This window comes from Neolamprologus brichardi, chromosome 7 (assembly GCF_056152115.1).
Source record: "Neolamprologus brichardi isolate AB-2024 chromosome 7, ASM5615211v1, whole genome shotgun sequence".
NCBI classification, from domain to species: Eukaryota; Metazoa; Chordata; class Actinopteri; order Cichliformes; family Cichlidae; genus Neolamprologus; species Neolamprologus brichardi.
Window position 1 is genome coordinate 59,167,268 of NC_142110.1, and position 22,195 is coordinate 59,189,462.

General features: G+C 37.8%; 1 protein-coding gene across 2 annotated transcripts in view; it reads left to right on the top strand.

The window, feature by feature from the left end:
- Nucleotides 1-22,195, top strand: part of dennd1a (DENN/MADD domain containing 1A) — a 38,800-nt gene that overhangs the window by 1,274 nt on the left and 15,331 nt on the right. For both annotated transcript variants that reach the window (XM_087843978.1, XM_087843979.1), the window contains exons 2-18: nucleotides 1,631-1,695; nucleotides 4,682-4,725; nucleotides 4,966-5,015; nucleotides 5,927-6,046; nucleotides 9,693-9,762; nucleotides 10,101-10,181; nucleotides 10,460-10,513; nucleotides 11,540-11,650; nucleotides 14,016-14,116; nucleotides 14,511-14,556; nucleotides 14,716-14,817; nucleotides 14,924-15,049; nucleotides 17,239-17,340; nucleotides 18,647-18,734; nucleotides 18,848-18,888; nucleotides 21,682-21,753; nucleotides 22,104-22,160. In XM_087843978.1, the coding sequence (XP_087700104.1) occupies nucleotides 1,631-1,695; nucleotides 4,682-4,725; nucleotides 4,966-5,015; nucleotides 5,927-6,046; nucleotides 9,693-9,762; nucleotides 10,101-10,181; nucleotides 10,460-10,513; nucleotides 11,540-11,650; nucleotides 14,016-14,116; nucleotides 14,511-14,556; nucleotides 14,716-14,817; nucleotides 14,924-15,049; nucleotides 17,239-17,340; nucleotides 18,647-18,734; nucleotides 18,848-18,888; nucleotides 21,682-21,753; nucleotides 22,104-22,160 (1,330 nt within the window). The remainder of the gene's footprint in view (nucleotides 1-1,630; nucleotides 1,696-4,681; nucleotides 4,726-4,965; nucleotides 5,016-5,926; nucleotides 6,047-9,692; nucleotides 9,763-10,100; nucleotides 10,182-10,459; nucleotides 10,514-11,539; nucleotides 11,651-14,015; nucleotides 14,117-14,510; nucleotides 14,557-14,715; nucleotides 14,818-14,923; nucleotides 15,050-17,238; nucleotides 17,341-18,646; nucleotides 18,735-18,847; nucleotides 18,889-21,681; nucleotides 21,754-22,103; nucleotides 22,161-22,195) is intronic.

Sequence of the window (22,195 nt, forward strand, 5' to 3'; positions counted from 1 at the left end):
AGTACACTGTGGGAATTTATGACAATATTTTTCAAATGTGAAGCGTAGTTTGATCTTCATTTGCTGCTTTTTCAGTGAATTTTGGTCGGAGGGTGACAAACCTGCAGCTTCAGAATCTGTGAGATGTCGACTTTTAGCACCCGATGAGTTGTCTGTGTTCGTGCCGCCGGGTTGCGCTTTGCATTTACATCTTTCTGTGGAATGTGTTTACCTGCTCTTTAATCATTTGGTGTTATAACTCTTTGGTGGTTTTTTGAAATAGTTTTGTGAGCTTTAAGCTGAGATTCTGGCGTTTCTGGCTAAATAAATATATTTAAAAATCAATTCAGGATTTAATGAATCGATATTCAAACTAAAACTGATTTGAATAGGAAAATCAATTTTTTAAACCCACCCCTTGCGATCCCTGAACTTTGGGGCGATGTGTAAAATAAAAAAACAAAAAAATCAAGACATAATGCATGGTCTACAGCTAATTTCAACTCTTTATTTCATTGGATAAATGATGTCATCTGACAGAAAGATTTCCACTGCTTTGCCTTGTTGACCGTGTCTGGCGATATGGATGATGAGGAACTGTAGATCTTAGACATAATTCTGAAATGCGCCAAACCCCTGTGCCTGCCCACAGTCTGTTTGTTTCACAGCGGATGTTTGTCGAGTAAAGGATTAAAGAAACAAATCTCTTCTTATTAAGACCTTTGTTGGGGATAGTTCTACAAATTTTGCAAATGTTTTGAGTATGAACTCTGAAGAATAATTTGGTGAACAGTAAATGTTCATAATGGTAATTTCCTCACCATGTAAGAGTCCCTGAAAAATCAAAACCTGTCACATATTTATCTCTAGCTCACTTTACCAACCTTTACCATTTATGTATTAATACAGCTACACCTATGCTACTACTTGTCGTGAAAGAAGAAAAACATACTTGACCCACCCAACTGGGTTTTTAGCCTAAGATACCCACTGTCTTCTACGTGAGTTTCTTGTAAAAAGGTATATCTGCTGTGAGACCTGCTCTACCTCCTGGCTGTAGCTCAACAGTCACTTAACCAAAGCAATCATTAGGCTGTTTTTGGTGGAGCACCTTCTTTGCAACCATTTTCTCCCAAAGCCAGTAACCTCCAGGAACCACTGCCAGTCAGTCTGGGAATATTTCTCCCTGTGCTATCACACCCAATATGGTGGACAGATCTCGACATATGTGCACAGACACCATGAGAAACATTAACAGTACAGTACTTACCAGAAATTCCTGCAGCTCCTTCAATTTTGGTGTAGGCCACTTTGCAGTGTCCTTTACCAGTTTTCTTCCTTCATCTTTTTGATGGATGTCTAATTCTTGGTTATATGTTTCTTGTTCTATATTTGCTTTCATTTTTGTTTGCAACATAAGTAAACATAAAGCTTTTTTACAAATATATTTTTTGGCCTTTGTTTTCGGGTTTATTAGATGGATGCAGTGTGAACTGACGGGAAAGAGAGAGGGGAGACATGCAGCAAAGGGCCGTGGGTCAGACTCAGACCTGGGGCCAGCCGCTCTCAGCCATGCTGCATATAGTCGCCTGCTCATCCAACTGAACTAAACTGGCGCCCATAAAGCTAATTTTTTTATTATTTGTTGCAGGGAGAACCCTGAGTCTACCTTTGAGGTGTATATGGAGGTGGCCAACCCAGGCATCCACAGTTCTGGTAAGTCCTTAAAAATTATATTTTCTTTTACATATTGATCATGGAACTAGGTGTACATAAACAAGTAATAATGAATTTAAAATCTAATATGTTTCAATACATAGAACCCCTTCAAGGTTAGAATTACCAGAATTTTTGAAGGCATTAATCACAAAATGTTCTCTGGTTATAGTTATAAAAATACCCATACCAAACCAGACGTACTTAAGTAACATGGAAAATAAATCGATTTATCATCTTTATCATATCTTTATAGTTCTTGTCATCATAGTATCCACTAGAAATATTCTTACCAACTAATTTCTTAGCTGACGTAGCAAGGAAACAAAGTTTGACTAGCTGACTAGTCTAAGACTAAGAAACACTCAGATATCTAGTTACATTTGAGAACCACTTAGTGGACAATTCAAAAAGTTGTCCAAATAAAGGCATTTGAAACCAGTAATCACATTCTTCTTGAGTCGTCCTGGTGGATGATATTGTTTGTTTTATTCACTGAATTATGGTATATCTGGTGGAAGACAGCTGTATAACACTTAGAACATAACAGTTTGCCAGGTTTGGGCGTCAATTAAAATGTGAACAATTAGATTAAATGACTGGTACTGCCTAGTCACATTATTAACAGTTAGTAGTCTAGTTGACTCTTTGCACACATCCTTAGTATCCACATCCACATCTGCTCATAATACAAATTTCACTGCTGGTTATCTACCTTCCATTCCCTAACACTAGGAAAAAAAAAAACTCAGTTGAAATCGAGTATGTTTCTTGGGACTTTTTTTTTTTACCCAACCTAATGCACTTTCCCCTCCAATGTTTTATGCAGTCTGATCCCCTGGGGAACCAAAGACGACCTCAGTTTCTCTGTACACAACTGACTTTAAACTACACAGCATTCTCTGTTCTAACACTGCCTCCACAGGGTCCAACAAACAAGCCTGCCTTCTTGATTATTTTATTCAGCCAGTGATTGTTCTTCTTCTTGGTACAGCTCTCCCAGCGGACCACAGCATAGGGAATTGCATTAGCAACCACCGACTGATACAACATCTGTAGCAGCTTTCAGAGGATGTTCAGCCTCCGCAGGAAAAATAAAGTCGAGTCTACCCTTTCCCAAAAGAGAAGGTGGAATAAAGCTAGCTATTTAGGCCTCCTGTCTCTTTGTGCAATCTCATACTTATTCCAAAACGTTGAGAGAAGGGCCACACCATTTGTTGCATATTACTGTGGATAGTTCTCTGGTACACTTTTTACACGTTTTGCAAATCAAAGGATTAATTTTAAGTGTGCCGTATTTTCAAAAAAACACTGTATTAACGACGGCCTGCTAGCATGCTCTACCAAAAATAGTGCTTTGTTGTGTATCTGACGGACAAAAGCTAAACCAGTTCCACACCACTGAAGTTGCAACATTTTTACAAACCAATTCTGGTTCATCCGTTTCATTCAACGATCCGCTTTCGCCCTTCTTATTCTCCGTTGCCGCCATGCTTTTTCCGCCATGTGTGTATGAAAACAAAGGCACTGTGCATGCGCGTTTTACCCATATTCTATCACGATATTTCATTTTCTTATCGTTGCCCAACATTATACCAGTATTGCCGGTATGATATGGTACGGTATGATATGGCTCAGCCCTATTATAAACTTGAATTTTTTTTATTGATTATTTCATAATTTTTGTATATACTGGCTAGCAAGAGAAGAGTTATGTCAGTAGAAACATTTCAAGAGGTTATGATGATGGCACCAGCTGAGTTATAGCTTATGGATAATTGCTGCTTCTTTTATGCAAATGGTGATATATCTCTACTCTGTCTCTAAAGCTTTTTTATCTGCAGCAAGTGACTAATTTCCTGGATACTGAGGAGAGGTTGTTGGCTGTATTTCTAAGAATTTTATCCTGTTTGCAGAGGAAATGATGAAACTGCAGTCTTCAAGATGCAATATCCATTTGTTTTTTATTTACTGTTTTAAGCAGAATTTTTATATTAGAAGTGTAATTTGTAAGGGGGATTTATACCCTTGCTTACGTTGTTTCTCCCTTGTCATATGAGGGAACAGTGCAGCACTCAACATGTTGCAGTAAAGTTCAAGCTCACCTCCTGGGCAGAACATACAGTGATGATCAAATCTGCTGATGAGTGCAGACATGAGTTTGGTGTAGCAACAAAATAAAAAAATTCCTTTTCCAACATGACTGCACCAATGCACAAAGCAAGGTCCATAAGACATGGATGGGGGGAATTTGGTATGGAACACCTTGACTGGTCTGCACAGAGTCCTGACCTCAACTCGACAGAACACCTTTGGGATGAATTAGAGGGCAGACTGTGAGCCAGGCCTTCTTGTCCAACATCAGTGTTTGACCTCACAAATGCCCTTCTGGAAGATTGGTCAAAAATTCCCATAAACACCTAACCTAAAAATTGTGTAAAGCTTTGCCAAAAGAGCTGAAGCTGTTATTATAGTAAACCCATTAAGAATAAGATGTCACTCAAGTTCATGCATGTGAACTGCAAATTTTTGGGTCACTTGGATTTGTTCAATTTTTTATTTTTTATTTGTACTTTTTCTGCTTTTTTTCTTTCTTATGAGAATAACTGTTTAAATTCAAAATCAGTCAGGTTTCTCTTTTACAAAAGGGATGAGTGATAACTCTCAGATAATTAATTTGCATATTTTGTCTAAACATAATCATTAAACAAAAAGAAAAAAAAGATGATGAAAGAAGTTTTTTCATTTTTTTTCTCTTAAGGTTTAATGTCACAGCACTGTGCACTGTGAGTTAGGGGTGCAGAAATTAACTAAGAGAACATGTGCGCACAAGACTGAATGTGTCTGTCAGCGACTCCTGATACATATACTGAAAGTGGGGAAACCCCTAACCCTCGTGGATTGGGTCATAGTCTTTAGGGTTGTCTTGTTGAAAGGAAGCTGGTGATTTCAGTGAAGTCATTTCCTGTCTGTATGCTTCTAACAGGGCCAGAGGTTCGTCGGCAGTTTCCCGACGACTACAGAGATCAGGTCTTACATTTTCTTTTTTACAGTATTGTACTTTTCTACAGTTGTACATACCATGCTTTCACTCTCTCTTTGACAAGCATTATTTTTTATGTAATTTTAATTATTATGTAGTGTCAATAATGTAAATGCCTCTATGCACACTGTTCTCTATGGATAGCTCCACATTACATGTTCAATTTGAGCCCCTCTAACCTTGTTCATGGATTAATGTACTTTATAATCCCTTTCTTTGTACCACAGGAAACTCTTAAAACTGTGTCCAAGTTCTGCTTCCCTTTCAGCATGGACAGGTATACACTCATACACATCTGCACCTACATAGGGTTGATTAAATCTAAGAGAATTGAATTAAAATCATTGCTTTGGGTATTCAATTAAGTTTTTGGTGCTGGTACACTATTATTTATGTTAATGACACTATTAAATGCTATAGTATTTTTGGCTCGTTTGGGCTATTAGCAAAATTATATACAGTATTTAGCCACACTAAGAACAAGAGGGAAAAAAAGTAATGTTAGATGTTGTTGTTATAAGCTAAAGATGGGTCATTTTGAGATGTTGGTTTGGGGAAATTAAAATAATACAATGCTTTTGTTAGGTGCTGTAGTATAAATGCTAAAACAGTCCATTTTTGCCTGTTTGATTTGAATAGGTGACGATGCTTGATTGCCTTTTTCAGTAAAACATGGATGTCATATCTTGACTTGGACATAAAAGCCCCAAAATGTCTCACTCGAAACATCAAGATGAAAGTCACCTAGGATTTTGAAATTGATACCATAGGTTCATCTACTAAGAATCTTAGATGAGTTTCTCAGTGACCTTGACGTCAAGGTTTCTGAAAATCTTTTGAATGCGATAACCTGAGAACAAGGCGAAGTAGGATTTCGAAATTTTATTCCATAGGTGTATCTCTAGGAGGCTGAGGAATACCACCGGTTGCCGCCAGTATCTTTTTAAAACTATTGAGACCTGATGGGAGTTCAGGAGCTGGCCTAAAGACTGTCTGCTAAACTAAGCTCAAACAAAACAGCATTCATTCATTGATTGTTCTGCTTTTATTAAGTTTTATTTGGGACCATTAACAGATGTCCGTTTTATTCTATATGAAGTCGGTTTGTCTATATATTCTGTTTATTTGTGTATCTGTATCTTATGGAAAGGACTTAGTCTTGTCTTCTCCTCCTCTCTCAACCAACAGTCTTTCTGTCAACCAAGTTGGCCAGAACTTTACGTTTGTGTTGACTGACATTGAGAGCAAACAGAGGTTTGGCTTTTGCCGCCTCTCGTCAGGTGCACACACTTGCTACTGTATTCTTAGGTAAGTATGTGTATAGGTGAGTGTGGGGTGTGCGTTCATTGTATTGTGGATTTTTTGTAAAAAGCTGATATAAAACTGTTTTATTGCCAAATAAAAGAAGGTCTAGAAAAACAAATAAGCCTGACTTTTGATGAGATGTTAAATTTGGCAGTAAGATACTGTACATATTTTGTTATCTCCACTAGTGATAACAAATTGACATCAGACTGAGAATCTTGCCCGTGAATCTTCTTTAGCTTTTGAATTTTCTGTGATTATACTTTATTTGCAGTCTTTAAAAATTAGTCATCCTAGTAAGTTCAATTCAAATCAGTTTAATTTATATAGTGAAAAACCAACAGCCGTCACATCAGGGACCTTTATATTCTAAGGTAAAGACCCTATAATCATAATGAGAAAAAATCAGATGACACCTCATGAGTAAGCACTTGGTGACAGTAAGAAGGAAAAATCCCTTTTAACAGGAAGATATCCCTGACAGAAACGGAGAGGGGCAACCAGTTGGGATTGTCTGTTAAATCTAAATCTGTTCGTTTTTTCCAGTATGTGGTGTCCGACTATTCCAGAGTCTAGCAGCTGTAACTGCAAAGCCCTGGTTGCCTTTAGTTTTTGGGTGAGGCACTGACAGAAAACTAACAGGATGTTGATCTCAGTGACCTGGAGGCAAAAGACAGAATTAAAAGTTCTGTAATATATTGTGGCACTAATCTATGAAGACATTAAAAAACAAGTACTAAACTTTTTTCATGTATTTAAACCTTCATAGGTAGCCAGTGCAGATGAGCTAAAACAGGAGTAATGTACTGTCTTTCCTTTGAATCAGTTAAAAATAAAGCAGCTGTATTTTGAACCATTTGCAAATGAAAGAGTGTGGAAATGCCTAATCCTGTGTACAGGGAATTGCAGTAGTTTTTTATATTGCCATTAACCTTGTTTTCAGCTTTTTTTTCCAGCTGTATAATGAGCCAGAGTTATGTAGGTTCAAAACTAATTCAGATTATCCTATCCTTCAGATCCTTCCGTTTCAGATATCAAATCCTGCAGTGATTGCTATAAATGTGTGTTGTTGTTGGTGGTGTTTTTTTTTTTAGCTTATGCTTTAGCTACCTAATTTCTGCAACTTGATCAAAGACTTTGCTATGTCTATGATAAGCTGGGCAATCACAGCTGTTGCCAGTTACAGATAACACTTTACTCAAATACTAGCTAGTTATAACAACTACTGAAAAGAAACATAAGCATGTACTTACAGTAAGTACATGCTAAATCCGCTGTGATATGTCCATCTGAGCCTCCCTAGCATGGGCCCAATCGCCACTACCAGGCAATTAATGTCACATTAGTTGGCTGGGAGTAGTGATTGAGCTCTGTCTCCTGAACAAGAGCTTTTTTTGAGTGTGAGAGAAAGCTTGAACTGGTGAGCCTGAGTACGAGGTTAATGAACCCCTGATCTACAGAGAACTGTCCATTTGACCATTTTACTGGAACTAATATTCAAATGTATGCTGATGAAACTGTAATAATGAAATTGAAGCTGATGCCAAACATACAAATGTTCTCTTGAATGTTACCACATGGTTAAATCCGTATTGTCTTCACATGTATTAAAACAATTTTAACTTTCCATTGTCTCTAAGTGCTTGCTCATAGGGGATGATCTGATTGTTGAGGTTTTCTCTGTATTATTGTAAGGTCTTTAGCTTAGAATATAAAGCATATTGAGGAACTGTTGTTGTGATTTGTTGCTATATAAATAAAATTTAAATTAATTAAATTTAGCTAATACAGCTAACATGTATGTACACTACCAGTCAAAAGTTTGGACACACCTTCTCATTTAATGGTTTTTCTTTATTTTTTTTACTACTTTCTACATTGTAGATACATACTGAAGACATCAAATATATGAAGCAAGTTATATGAAATTATACAGCAAAGAAAAAATAAATAAATAACTAAATATGTATTTTCTTTTAGATTGCTCAAAGTAGCCATTTTGTTGATGGCGCAGAAAACCGTTGGCCTTCTCTCAGTGAGCTTCATAATGACAGGTGTGTCTTGTCAGAGTTTATTTGTGGAATTACTTACTTTCTTAATAGGGTTGCGACCATTTGTTGTGTTGTGCAGAAGTCAGGTTGCTACGCAGCTGACAGCCCTATTTGACCACTGTTGGAAATCATATTATAGCAAGAACCAAACAGCTAAGTAAAGAGAAATGACACTCCATCACTACTTTAAGAACTGAAGGTCATTCAATATGGAAAATTGCTAAAACTTTGAATATGCCCCCAAGTACAGTCACAAAAACCATCAAGTGATTTGATAAAAAAAAACAAAAAACGGGCTCACATGAGCACTCCCCCAGGAAAGGAAGACCAAGAGTCACCTCTTCTGCTGATGATAAATTCAGTAGAGTCACCAGCCTCAGAAATTGCAAGTTAAAAGCATCTCAGATTAGAGCCCATATAAATGCCACACAGAGTTCCAGTAGCAGACACATCTCTACATGAACTGTTCAGAGGAGACTGGGGAATCAGGCCTTTATGGTCAAATAGCTGCTAAGAAACCACTACTAAGAAAAGCAACAAGTAGAAGAGATTTGTTTGGGCCAAATTTGAGATCTTTGGTTCCACACTTTGTGTAAGACAGAAAAGGTGAGCAAATAGTCTCTATATGCATGGTTCCCACCATGAAGCATGGAGGAGGAGGTGTGATGGTGTGGGGCATGCTCTGCTGGTGACACTGTTGGGAATTTAATTTTTATATACAAAACTGGAGGCACACTGAACAAGCATGGCTACCACAGGATCCTGCAGCAACATGCCATCCCATCCGGTTTTGCGTTTAGTTGGACCACCATTTACTTTTCAACAGGGCAATGACCCCAAACACACCTCCAGACTGTATAAGGGCTATTTGACCAAGAAGAAGAGTGATGGAGTGCTGTGCCAGATGACTAAACCCAATCAAGATGGTTTAGGATGGACCTTCACAGAGTGAAGGGAAAAGGCCCAACAAGCAAAGGGTGGCTATTTTGAAGAGTCTAAAATATATGTTTTGAGTTATTTCACACTTTGTTTATTACATAATTCCATGTGTTTCATTCATAGTGTTGATGCCTTCAGTGAGAATCTACAATGTAAAGAGTCCTGAAAATAAAGAAAAACCATTAAATGAAAAAGTGTATCGAAATGTTTGACTGGTAGCATATATTACTTGGTCTCTTCTTATATTCATTATTGTTTGATTACATGGTCTCAATGCTTTAAAACCATTGCAGGCTCTATATAACTATGACAACCTTTGAATAAAACGCTTTTGTTGTAACATTATCACCATTGTTAATTTTTTTTCAAAGGCACCTTACACTCTTTTTTTTTTTTTTTTTTTTTGTTGAGTACATGAATTACCACATTATTTGGAATATTTTACCCAATATTCCTTCTTTGGCACTTAGTCATTACTATTGTTTTTTTGTTTTATTTTTGGTCAGTCTACATTTTTGTGGTTTCCTGTGTTTCTCTTTATTTCTGCCATTGCTGAATGAACTCCACTCTACTTTTTTTTTTTTTTTTTTTTTTAAAAATAGAAGATTTCCATCTTGTTTGAATTGTGCTAATTAAAAACTGGTTTTGTGACTTTGTAGCTACCTTCCCTGGTTCGAAGTCTTCTACAAGCTGCTTAATATCCTTGCAGATTACACTGTCAAAGGACAGGTGAGAAATGACACACCATTTATCTTGAAATTGGATTTCTTCACCTCAGTTAGGAATTCATTGGCCAGTCTCTTCATTAGCCAATACATGCATGTCAGATCTTTTGTCCATTTTACTTTTAGCATCAGATACGATCATTGTTTATTGGCCCTGGCTTGCTGGTGCTTTCAAATGTAGCTGCAGTTTTGGGACTTTTTCTGAGACTCTACCTACACCATAACAGGTTATCGGTTCAGGCTGTGCTATTTGTATTTATTCGCATGAGGACATGCTATCCATGCATTTAGCGTGTTCTGATTAATTTTTTTATTAATTATTTTCATTTATTTTTTTTTTAGGAAAGCCAGTGGCAAGAGCTCCTGTTGTTACTGTATACGCTGCCCATCCCTGAACCTTGTGTCCCCATTCACCTTGGTGTGGTGAGTCTGACTCAACACATCACATCCAACTAAACTCGTAATTACACTGGAAAACACATATTACCTTTCCTTCATACAGAGGAAATAATGGAATAATGGAATCACCCATACAAAATCCTGAAACTAAGTTTAATTTTTAGCTTTAAAGTGTGACGCTCTCCTGGATTACTACACTAGGTGTTATTATGAATCATCATGCAGGAAATGCTGCTTAGATTTTCTACATTCTTTATTCATACTGTGAAGCACTCAGACACTTGTTGTCTGTCTCTCTCTAGCATTCCTATTTCATTGTGCCTGACACAAAGGAACTTCCCAGCATACCTGAGAATGTGAGTGTTTACTTTTCCTTTATGCTGAAAACATTAAAGTCAAATCTCAAAGCTGCTTTACATTTTGTCAAACAGAACGCCACCATTTTGACAGCTGACTCGTATCTCAACTATGACTTTGAAATGAGAGACTTTAGACAGGTTTTTGAGTGCACATGAATATGCGCTTATGTATTTTTTCTTATGAACATGAACATCTTTTGACTTTTGAGGTCTTCCCATGCTATGTGTGTAGATAGACCTACTGAATGGTAAAGTTCCACCCATAGACACAGTAATATCTGCTGTACATTAACAGGGTTACTGCAAATAAATAGTTGCCGTACTCTTCTGTAAGAGCAGAAATATAGAAGTGCTCTAGGCTGTCAGGATCAAAAAATTATAATGAATAAATTTGCTTCAGATATTTGATCCTGTAAACCCAAAGTCTCACCTCTTGACAGCCATGTTGAAACAGCTTATGTCAAAATAACTACCCAACATGAAAGAATTAGAATTTCATTGATCACTGGGACATAAAACTAAATGTATAGACTCAAAATGTTCTTTGTTTTTTTGGGTTTTTTTTTAAGGCTGCTGACTTTGCACTAGATTAAGTTATTACTTGGCAGTTAACTGTTACACATTATTACTGTTACAAATTTCTCCCATAGATCCTGAGTGTTGTGTTTCTGGGAAAGACAGGTTTTTGGTCACATCGAAGCAGTACTTTCTGTCTTCAAGCCAATTTAAAAAGTCATCAACTATGTCCAGCTTGTAATGAAAATGACAAAAAAAATCATTGGATTAGATAGTTTCTAGTCCAGATCAGCTACTGTGACTTCGATTGGGAGTGCTGTAGGGAGTGCATAAATAATGTGCCAAAACATATGTACATTGTGCAGTTAACATGACTGCCATATTGCACTGCATTTGTCAAATGAAATGCACAATATGGAGTTTCACAGGTTGACATTATGTGATTCTCACTGGTCTTTACTGTCACAATTAACTCTTGTTTTTTCTTATTTTGTTTGATCCTTGCAGAGAAACCTAACAGAGTACTTTGTAGCAGTAGATGTCAATAACATGCTTCATCTGTATGCTAGTATGCTTTATGAACGTCGAATCCTCATCTGCTGTAGCAAACTTAGCACTGTAAGTAGAGTCCACTTCCTCTTTCTTCTCTCTGTTAATGCTCTGCCAGTTTGATAAGATAAGATAACCTTTATTAGTCCCACATGTGGGAAATTTGAAATTTGTTGGGCCTTGAATATTTCAGTAATTTGTCAATTTGTTAATGACCATGAAGAGATTTTCTTTAAACTGTCATTTTGAAACAATTCCCTTAAAGTGGCCACAGATATCATTTCACCCCATATTTAGAACACTGGTAATAAACAGGCAAGTGTTGTTACTGAACGAGTGAAAATAATGTGCTATATGATCAAATGCAAAAGCCAGTGAAGATCTCTTTGGTTTTATTTCGTTTATTTCACTTTCAGTTTTGCTTTTTTGTTTCCCTTTGACATCCACCAACCTTCAATGTAGCTGTAATATAGATTTTGACATTTTTCCATTTGTTTTCCTATTTCCAATTTTCAACCACATCCTTGTTGTTCCAACTACCCGAATGAAAGCTATAGGTAGCTATCAAGGAAAACAAAATCACTATTCTCCTTTGCTCCACCTCCTAAAATGTGAGGAAAATGTTTCCACCCAAGCCACTTCTGAATTAACTGTTTGTTTGTTTGCTTGAAATTCTTTGTACAATAAATTGAACATATTTAAAGACCCTATACCAAATTTTAATCTCGTAGTTTTACAGTCCCTCAAAGTAGAGAGTGGTGGGTCTCGTTTAAGTGACTATTTGAGCATTTTTTAACCCTCAAATAGACAGAACAAGAACGTAATCTTTCTTGACTGTTTTTACAATTCAGAGGTATCCTATTTGTCACTGGATAAAAAGTGTAGTAAACAGTGGACAGGTTGTGAATTCATCTTTATAAAAATAAACCTAATTGTCCATTGAGGACATATGAAACCACATTGACCAAACCAATTAACTTGGAGATTACAGCCTGAGTGATTAATATGTCTGTATATTAAAGGTCTGAAAATTTCAAGGCTTCAGTCTGAAGTTTTGAAGCCTTGAACTGTATTTTCACAATTGCTGTCTGAATGTAAAACGGATTGATACTGTACCCTAGGGCAGTGGTTCCCAAACTTGTTTTACAAGAAAAATGTTGCCCCCCCCCCCCCACACCGCGCACACGTGCACGCACACATCCTCCAACCAAACACACCCATATTTTGCTCCATTGCGGTTTATTTCACACCTCAAACATTTAGTAAACAACTAAGCAAATAAAAGTAATCTGCGATAAATGACAGGTAGTAAGAAAATAAACTACTAACTCTTTTACGCTGCGTCCGCACCTACACGGGTATTTTTGAAAACGCAGCTGTTTCGTCCACACGTAAACGGCGTTTCGAATCACCGAAAACGGAGAGAACTCCTTTTTTGCGTTTACGTGTGGACGAGGAATACAGAGTTCATCACGCAACGTCAAAGGTATGTGCCTTTTTTTCACGTCAGCTGTGCGCCACGTTATTGTTTACATGAGATGAATTGCAGAATGGCAGATAGAGACAAAATACTGTTAATCTGACTATCTGCAGGTTTTACACGCTTACATACACACGCAGTTACTGTCCCTCCATTCAGAAAGGCAGAGACGTCACTGTGTGATTATTTTACATGTAGTTGTTTTTTTTCCCGTGTAATAATATTTCAACATTGCTATCAATACATTTTTTCAAAAAATGCCTCTCTGTGCAAAATGGGTTTAAAAACATCAAAAAATGTGGGAACAAATCGTGGTAGGATCAGCCTGATATTATTTGTATCCCGCTGTAACTTTGCTTTATAAAGAGCTAACATCTCCAAAATGTCAGGAGTAGTTAGTCATTGGAAGAAGTGTTTGTGAACTAAAAATCAAGAATGTGGGATACTGTTTGTCCGTGATTTTGAGAGCCCAGCTCCCGACGCAGGGGAAACCAATTCTGCAGGGGAGACCTACCTTGGCACTTGTGCAGGTGAAACCAAAGAGAAGATATGCTTCACTATATTTTCTAGTCTTTGGGTTGGAAGGAAGTTGGTTTGGAAACATATTCAGCTCCCGCTTTGCGTTTGTGTGGGAGCCCCGTGCTAGCAGTGTCCAAGCGTTGTTTTTTTGTTTGTTTGTTTTTTTCCCTTTTCATACCGCGCCCCCCCCCCCCTGCAATGGCTCTGCGGGCCCCACACTTTGGGAAGGTCTGCCCTAGGGTATCGTCTTCACAGCGCACTCATCCTAGACCCTATTCTATCTTTCTGGAAGTTAATGGGACCATAGTTTAATTTTGTGTTGGTTACTTCCCATCTAGACCAGCACTTTGGTCTATATGGTCACTTTAGAACCAGTTTTTCTGGTGCAGTTTGCATATTGTCTAAAAAACAAAACATCTCTTTGGGTGTTCACAGTTAACAGCTTGTGTCCATGGGTCTGCAGCCATGTTATTTCCAATGCACTGGCAACATGTTTACATCCCTGTCTTGCCTCAGCATCTGTTAGACTACTGTTGGTGAGTGTACTGGGCATCATCTACACTCCAGATTCTCTACATGGTAAAACACATGGTGCCAAGGCACACTCAAATGCGATCTGCAGAATATAATTTATATGTAAAGTATAGTTCATATTTCAATAAGACACCTTCATGTTTTCGGGCTGACTCCTTTTTTTAATCGATTAATTAATTTCCTCAATGTTTACCATTTGTCTTGATAAATTTGAATGATCTTGCAATCAGCAAAATAATTGCAGCATCTCTTGCACACTGTTTCTGGAGTTGAATGAGAAAAAATATCTTAATAGGTTGTGGAAGTGCCTGCCAACTAGACTGAAAAGCAATGTTAAGATTACACAACCACGCTAATAGCTCATTTATAGCTATGTGTGGCTTTTTTTCCCCCCAGTGCCCCGATGCCTTACCTCATTGGAGTCCACTCCAGCCTAATGGAGGTAGGTGTGTTCAACTGGCATTTAGTAGAAAAAGTTAATTGTTTTCAGTCATTCTTTCTCTGCTACGGACTAGTTGTTTGAACATTTGGCGTCTATGCATAAATCTTTGTGTATTTTGACACTTGGTATTATGCCATGTCTTCTCTCTACTGTATGTAGAAAGTTCGAGGGATGGCTCTGGATGATGTGGTGGTCCTTAATGTAGATACAAACATGCTTGAAAGCCCCTATGATGACCTCCAAAGCCTTCCCAATGATGTGGTAAGGAACTATAGGACTGCTATCCTGTTGAGAAACAGTTTTATAAAAATTGAGCAACCATTCCAGGTTGAAAGTGTTTTCTAATAACTAAATTTAATACCTTAAGGTTTCTGCTTTGAAAAGTCGACTGAAGAAGGTTTCAGCAACAACAGGAGACTGTGTGGCTCGAGCCTTCCTCAAGAGTCAGGCAGCTCTGTTCGGCAGCTACAGGAGTGCGCTGCAGATTGAGTTGGTCAGTGCACGAACTAGATCACAACCATGAATGTAGCATAGATATAATATGTGAAGCACTCAAACTGCTCCAATCTAAACTGTTAGTTTAAGTAACAGGACCATTCAAGTAAGGTCAATGTTCAAGGTATTTCTTGCACGTATTAAATCAAATGAAAGCTGTTGCTTACCAAACTGGACTGTGCACTGTAAATTGCAGTCAGCATGTCTGCTTTGGGTGTGAGGCAGGAAGTGCTGATCTGTTGAAGCCATCATCTATTGTGCTCTAGTACCACAATTCACTGTGGCTCCAAGTAGATAAAGTGCAGTCTCCATTTTAACCCAGTGGACTGAGGAATATGAACATGTGGTACTCATGATAATTATTAAAAAAATGAGAAGGAAGAACAAAAGTCCTCATCATCATAGACAGTATAGAAGTTTGATATAAAATATAATTGTTTTATAGTGTCTATGGTCATCATTTACCTAACTTTAACTTCAGTTTTTTTTTTCTTTTATTTTTTGTCAAGATGTTATACAAGCTTGTACACATTATATACATCTTATATGTGATTAGATTTCTCCAAGCATTTTAGCTTTTCTTTTAAAACAAGAGCAAATTAAAATATGCAAAACGTCATACGAACACAAGAACAGAAAGCAAAAAAAAAAAGGGAGGGGTGCTGTGACTAAATTAAATAATAATAAATATCAAATCTTTTCAACTTAGTCACAGCATCTAGCAAGAAGGGAAAAGAAAACCAAGATCTCAGTTTGCTGGGGGGATAGGTTAAGAGGTGTCATTGGAACTCCAAATATGGCAATTAGAGGGTCTCTTCTGATCTGGATTTCAAAAACTCCTGAAAATACAGAAAAGAAATCGCTCCAGAATCTGTGCAAACTTGGATAGAAGAAAAACATATGACTTAGGTTACAATGTGACACTTGTCTAGAACTGAAGGAAATATTTTAGATAAATGGGAATTTGAAAAATGGACTGTTTAAAACTTCAAACTGTACAAGCCATAACCTAGCACATGGTGTACTTGAAAGTATGGCGAGAATCACATTATCCCACCATGATTCAAACACTTCAGCACCTAATTGACGCTCCCACACAGTTCGGATTTTACCTGATGAGTCAGATTCAGTTGCCATAAGTGTATGATATATATTAGATAGAGTTCATTTCTGATTAGGCCTACGAACCAGAAGGTCAACACATGATGGGTCAGCAGGGAGAATTTGGAAAATTTGGAAACAGTGATGAAATACAGTGTCTAATTTAAAAGCAGAGAAACAAGAGAAGGAGGCAGGTTACATTTTGGGGACAGCTCTGAAAAGCTAAGAAAGACATTCTCTTTGTGAAGGGCTTGCATGGTTTTTATTCCTGTTTTATGCCAGATCAAATAAGCGGCATAGGTGGTGGCAGTGGGGAAATGATGATTTCTTAACAACAGTATTCTGCTAGAGGAAGATATGAATTTATAATGAGATCTAAACTGAGACCAAATCTTAAGTGTAGAGAGCACTATGGGATTTAAAGTAACAGAAGATTTAGTTTAATAGTTTAATAATAGATAAGAGAGGTGGGTGAAAAAGGTGGAAACGATTGAATGTCAAGTTTACACCAAATCAGATCTGGTGAATTTAGGCAGTAAGTGAATTTACGTTTAAGTATGTGAAGACCAGTAATACATCAAAAATTTTGGTAGGGAAAGATCTCCATTAGAGGTGAACTTTTACAATAGAGAGAGCCCTTCCACAGAAAAGAAGAAACCATCTGGTCTAAGGACTTAAAAAACTGTTTGGACAGAAATAGGGGAATATTATTTCCCCTGACATAAAAAGAGAAACCTGGGTAGCACATTCATTTTGATAACATTAATCCTGCCTATTGGTGACAAAGGGATAGCAGGGGGCTCTAATTTTCAGAAAACTGTGAAGGCAAAGTACGTGTAATATTAATTCCAAGCACTTAAACCCTGAGGGGCTGAGCTTGAAAGGAATGTCAGATGTCAGTCACCATAGGATGGACTAAATTTGGTTTCTTTGCTCTTTTATGTAAGACACTACTTTATAAATGCAGTGATGTGAAAAAGAAAACAATGTGATTATGGCATCTTGTGAAACTTTTTTTTTCACATCCCTGAGTTATACACTGTTATAAAGTACTGTGACAGTTGGTATCTTTTTTCTGCATTCTAGGAAGAACGTATAACATTTAATGAAGAAACCTTTCTAAACCATCGGTCGAGTGCCATGAGACAGTTCCTTCAGAATGCCATTCAGCTGCAGTTCTTCAAACAGGTATTTATATGCTTACACCCCTCACTGTGTCTCTGTGCCTAACCCTAAACATTAGCCTACTAACCTTTACCTGTACTGGCACAATGTCTTCATTGTGAAAGTGTAAAGATAAAATAAAAATAAATACATTTTACTATAAAAGGCCACACGCACACATATGTGCACACACATGTAGCCGCTAAACTGGTGGACCTAACTCTTAACCACCATGTCCGTATATATACAAGCGGAAAAGGGAGTGAGTGGGTCAGCGCTCGGAGAACAGAAACTAAGCCAGCTTTAAACACACCATTTATTTTTAGGGTAAAACACAGTCAGAACCCCCAAATACAGGCTAAAATCCCCGCTACACAATAAAAATAATGGTCGCAACCCGCTAAAAGCCCTGCCGGCAGGAATAACTATACACTAAGAACCAAAACTAAATAAATGGTTTTTTTTGTATGATAAAAACTTCCCCCCAGAGTCCTATATTCCCTCTTGTCCAGCCACACGCATGCGGGCAAATGTTCCTTAGCTGGAGAAGAGACAGGAGAGGAGCTCCTCTTCCGGGATGGTAAAACTCGCCAGCAGCAGACCAGGGAGGAGGCTCCTATCTCCGCCTGACAGTACGCGGCCGTGTAGTCCAGCCGCTCTCCGCACCTGCACGCGGCCTCCCTCGCAGCCCCGCCCTGAAACAACAGACACGGGCCAGCAACGTTGTCGGCGCAGCCGCTGTTATCCTCCCCCGGCAAAGCTACGCCTAGCGCCCAACAGTGGGAAAGCGATACTCACAAATGCAGGCAGAGGCGTCCCCCTGCCCTACTGTGGATTTCACGCGTTGCCTCCCACTGTTGCTACTTTGTCCGTCTGGACTGGATCGCCGGGTTATGCTGGCCGATCGTCGGCTATCTCGTGCCGTCCCACAGGCAGGCCGGTCTTTCTTTGCAGGTGCTGGGCTACACATGTTTTGTTTCCTGCCCCTCGTGTGTCTCTCCTCTCTCCTCTTTGTGCTCACCATCTCCCTTAAGTCCGTTTGGTGGCTGATAGGCCACCTCGGGAAACGCCCCCACATCACAGGTGCCTACAATTGTCCGCTTAATACACAGTGGAAAAAATACTACACAACAACACCAAACACGCACTATAAATATGGGGATAAAATCATGCAATAAAAATATCAATAAAAACATGCAATATCACTATTACAATAAAAACATGCAAATAAAATCGACACTAAACAAAATATAAAAACACAATTTTCCACTGTGTGACACACACACACAGCTTCCTTTTGCTGGCTCATGTGTTTTGGTTTGACCTGTAGTTCATTGACGGCCGCTTGGACCTGCTGAACTCAGGCGAAGGTTTTAGTGACATCTTTGAGGAGGAGATCAACATGAGTGAATATGCAGGTCAGTATTCACTGGAATACTATTTATGCTCTGTAATAGGATATGAAATTTCCTCATCTAGTATCCAGTATTCAACTTGCTTGATGCTGTGTATTTTTGTTTCCCCCCCACAGGCAGTGACAAAACCTACCACCAGTGGTTGTTCACTGTAAAGGTAAGCACATCTGAATACTAAGATTAGTTTCTTAACCAAGTTGTATCCATAAAATCAAAGGGGTTAAGAGGGTAATCCCTCAACCTGCACTGCACTCTTCAGCTGTAAATATTATTGAAACATGTAAACATATGTCATCTCAATTATCTTGTTTTGTTAGAAGGAAAAAGAAGCATTCAAGAAGTTTTTAAATTATATATTTTACTTATAGTCAAAAGCTTATAAATCAAGAGTAAAATTTTACCCATCTGTTGACAACAGCTGTTTGCTAAGATAGAAATCATGGAAATTTTGAAAATTCAGCAGCTAATGGAATTAATTTTAAAAATAAATGGCTCCAGAGGGTTGAACATGTAGGTTTTTTGGCAATTGTATAAATTTTTGAAATATTGTTTCAGTTATCTGCTATGCTGTTAGGTCATGGTCTCACACACCAGCACAAATCTCTGTCGTTATGAGGAGAGACAGAATGCCACTTTTTTTGGTATTTACTGTCATGTCAGAAGAAAAGTAAGTTCATGTCAACATGTGAAACGTGTGAAAAACACTACATATATCCCATGATTCAATAACTTGCATAGCCACTTTTAGCAGTAACTTGAAATAATTGTTTTCTGTATAAATTTTTCAGCTTCTCTCTTTTGGAATTTGTGCCCATTTTTTTTGTGCAACATTCCACATTCCAGGTTTTATTTACACAGAGTGCTTTAGTCAGGTTGAGGCCTGGACTTTGACTAGGCCAGTGCAGCAACTTGATTCTTTTCTTTTACAGTCATGCTGTTGTAGATTTGGTTGTGTACTTGGGATCATTCTCATATTGGATAACCAAGTTTTCAAGTCAGTTCAATTTTATTTATATAGCATCAATTCACGACAACAGTGGCCTCAAGGCGTTTTATATTGTAAGGCAAAGACCCTACAATAATACAGAGGAAACTGAGAGAAACTCAACAATTAGAACCCTCCCCCTCGAGCAAGCACTTTGGTGAAAGTGGGAAAGAAAAACTCCCCTTTAACAGGAAGAGATCTTCAGCAGAACCAGGCTCAGGGAGGGGCGGCCATCTGCCAAGACCGCTTGGGGGTGAGATGATGAAGACAGCACAGAGACATGGTGTGGAAAAGAGCCAGAGATTAATAATACTTAATGATTAAATGCGGAGAGGTGTATAAACACATCGTGTTGTCTGATTCTGCAAATAGACAATATGTTGCATTCACTCCTTTATTCTAATCACTTTGTTCTATGTGCTTCAGTGCTTTATATAATTGTAGGTGCTAATATATACAAATAAAAATACAGCAGGTATAATAAGTATTGAACACATCACCAATTTTCTAAATAAATATATTTCTAAAGATGCTGTTGGCATAAAATTCTCACCAGATGTTGGTAGCTATCCATTCAATTCACACATGCAAAGAAATCAAATCATAGATTATTACACAATGTCCATAAATTATGTAATAATACGAAATAACGCAGGGAAAAAGGACCAAGCACGTGAAGAAAGGGAGGTGAAAAAAAATCATGACACCAGCTGAAATTCATCAGTAATTAAAAGCTGCCACTTAGTGCAAAATAATATCAGCTGTTTTTGTCCTAACTGATGGGTTATAAAAAAGATGTCTCATTACCAAGGTGTCACACAAGAAACATCTCATATGAGAACAAAATTGAATGTTTTTGCCATAATACACACCATATTTTGAAGTCAAAAGGTACTGCATATCACCCCAAAAACACCAACAGTCCCATGCCATGATGGATGCGGGAACATCATGGCATGGGACTGTTTTTCATTATGGCACACTTCATATAATTTAAGGAAGGATAAATGAAACAAATGACTGGTTCATTCTTGATTAAGAATCAGCTGCATATACCAAGATAACCAAATACCATATACCAATACCATATACCAAGATGAAATGAAGGTGGACGTTTCAGCAAGACAGTGGTCCCAAACACAGCCAAGGAAATTCTCAGTTGGTTTCAGAGAAAGAAAACAAGGCTGCTAGAATGGCCCAACCAATTACCTGACCAATTGAAAATCTATGGAAAGAACTAAACCTCAGTTTCCTTATTAAATAAATTTCACTGACGAATTTCTTGTCAATAGCACTGTTAAAAGTATATTTACTTAGAAAATTGGTGACGTTTCAATACTTATTTCATATCACCAGTTATTTCCATGAGTAACATTTTTAACAGGTTTTAACAGGTTTCTTGTATGTGAGGTATCACATAATGCAGAATGATACTGATAACACTCTGAATAAAAGATTAAAAATTGTTGCAAACTGGGAAAGACACCATTTACCTTGCTTTGACAAGTTTTTTCCATGTTGGTTAAATCACTGCTAACAAAATGGTAAATGGATTAGTACCTATATACCACTTTTCTACTCTATTTGAGGAGTCAAAGTGCTTTCTTACCATAAGACTCATTCACCCGTACTTTCATATAAGCAAATTATTTTCTGTTCCTAAGTACTTTTAACCTAACATTCATACACTCAAGTGTGCATCAGGGGAATCAGATTTTTTGGTATCTTGCCCAAGGATACTTCAACATGCCGACCACAGGTGCCTGGGATTGAACCATTGACCTTCAGATTAGTAGACACCCGCCTCTCGGTTTTGAGACAGAAACTTTGAAGGGCTAATGTTAATTTAATGTCTCAACTGGTTTTAAGGATTTTGATTGGAGTTTGAGAACTTTGATGATACTGGTTCAACTAAAAATTAATCGTAATATATATAAATATATAACATTTTTGTTTGTTTTGCAGAAAGGTGGTGGAGCCATCTTCAACACAGTGAAGACCAAAGCAAACCCAGCCATGAAGACAGTTTATAAATTTGTGAGCACTTTAGTGACTTTTGAAATTTCTTCCATGTATCAGCTGTTAATATAAATCCCCTGTGTTACAATATGAGCTAACATGGTGATCAACCATATCAGCAACAAACCTTGTGTGTTACAAAGCTATATTGTTTCAAGGTTTAATTAACAGAGCTCCTCTGAAAAGTATAAAGGATCTGTGAGCATGAGGTGTCTACGTGGGTGATACTCTGCACCTTCATTCTTATTTACGTAGTTTCACTGTGTAGATGAGACTTGCCTCAACTTTCCTTTGAAATGTAAGAATCTTAAGAAGATGTAAATACATTCACAATGGCAATGACCTATGTGTGCTTATGTGTTCAACAGGCCAAGGACCATGCAAAAATGAGGATCAGAGAAGTCAAGAGTCGGTTGAAGCAAAAGGTATTGATTTGTTTTCCTGCTCTGAATCATTTGGG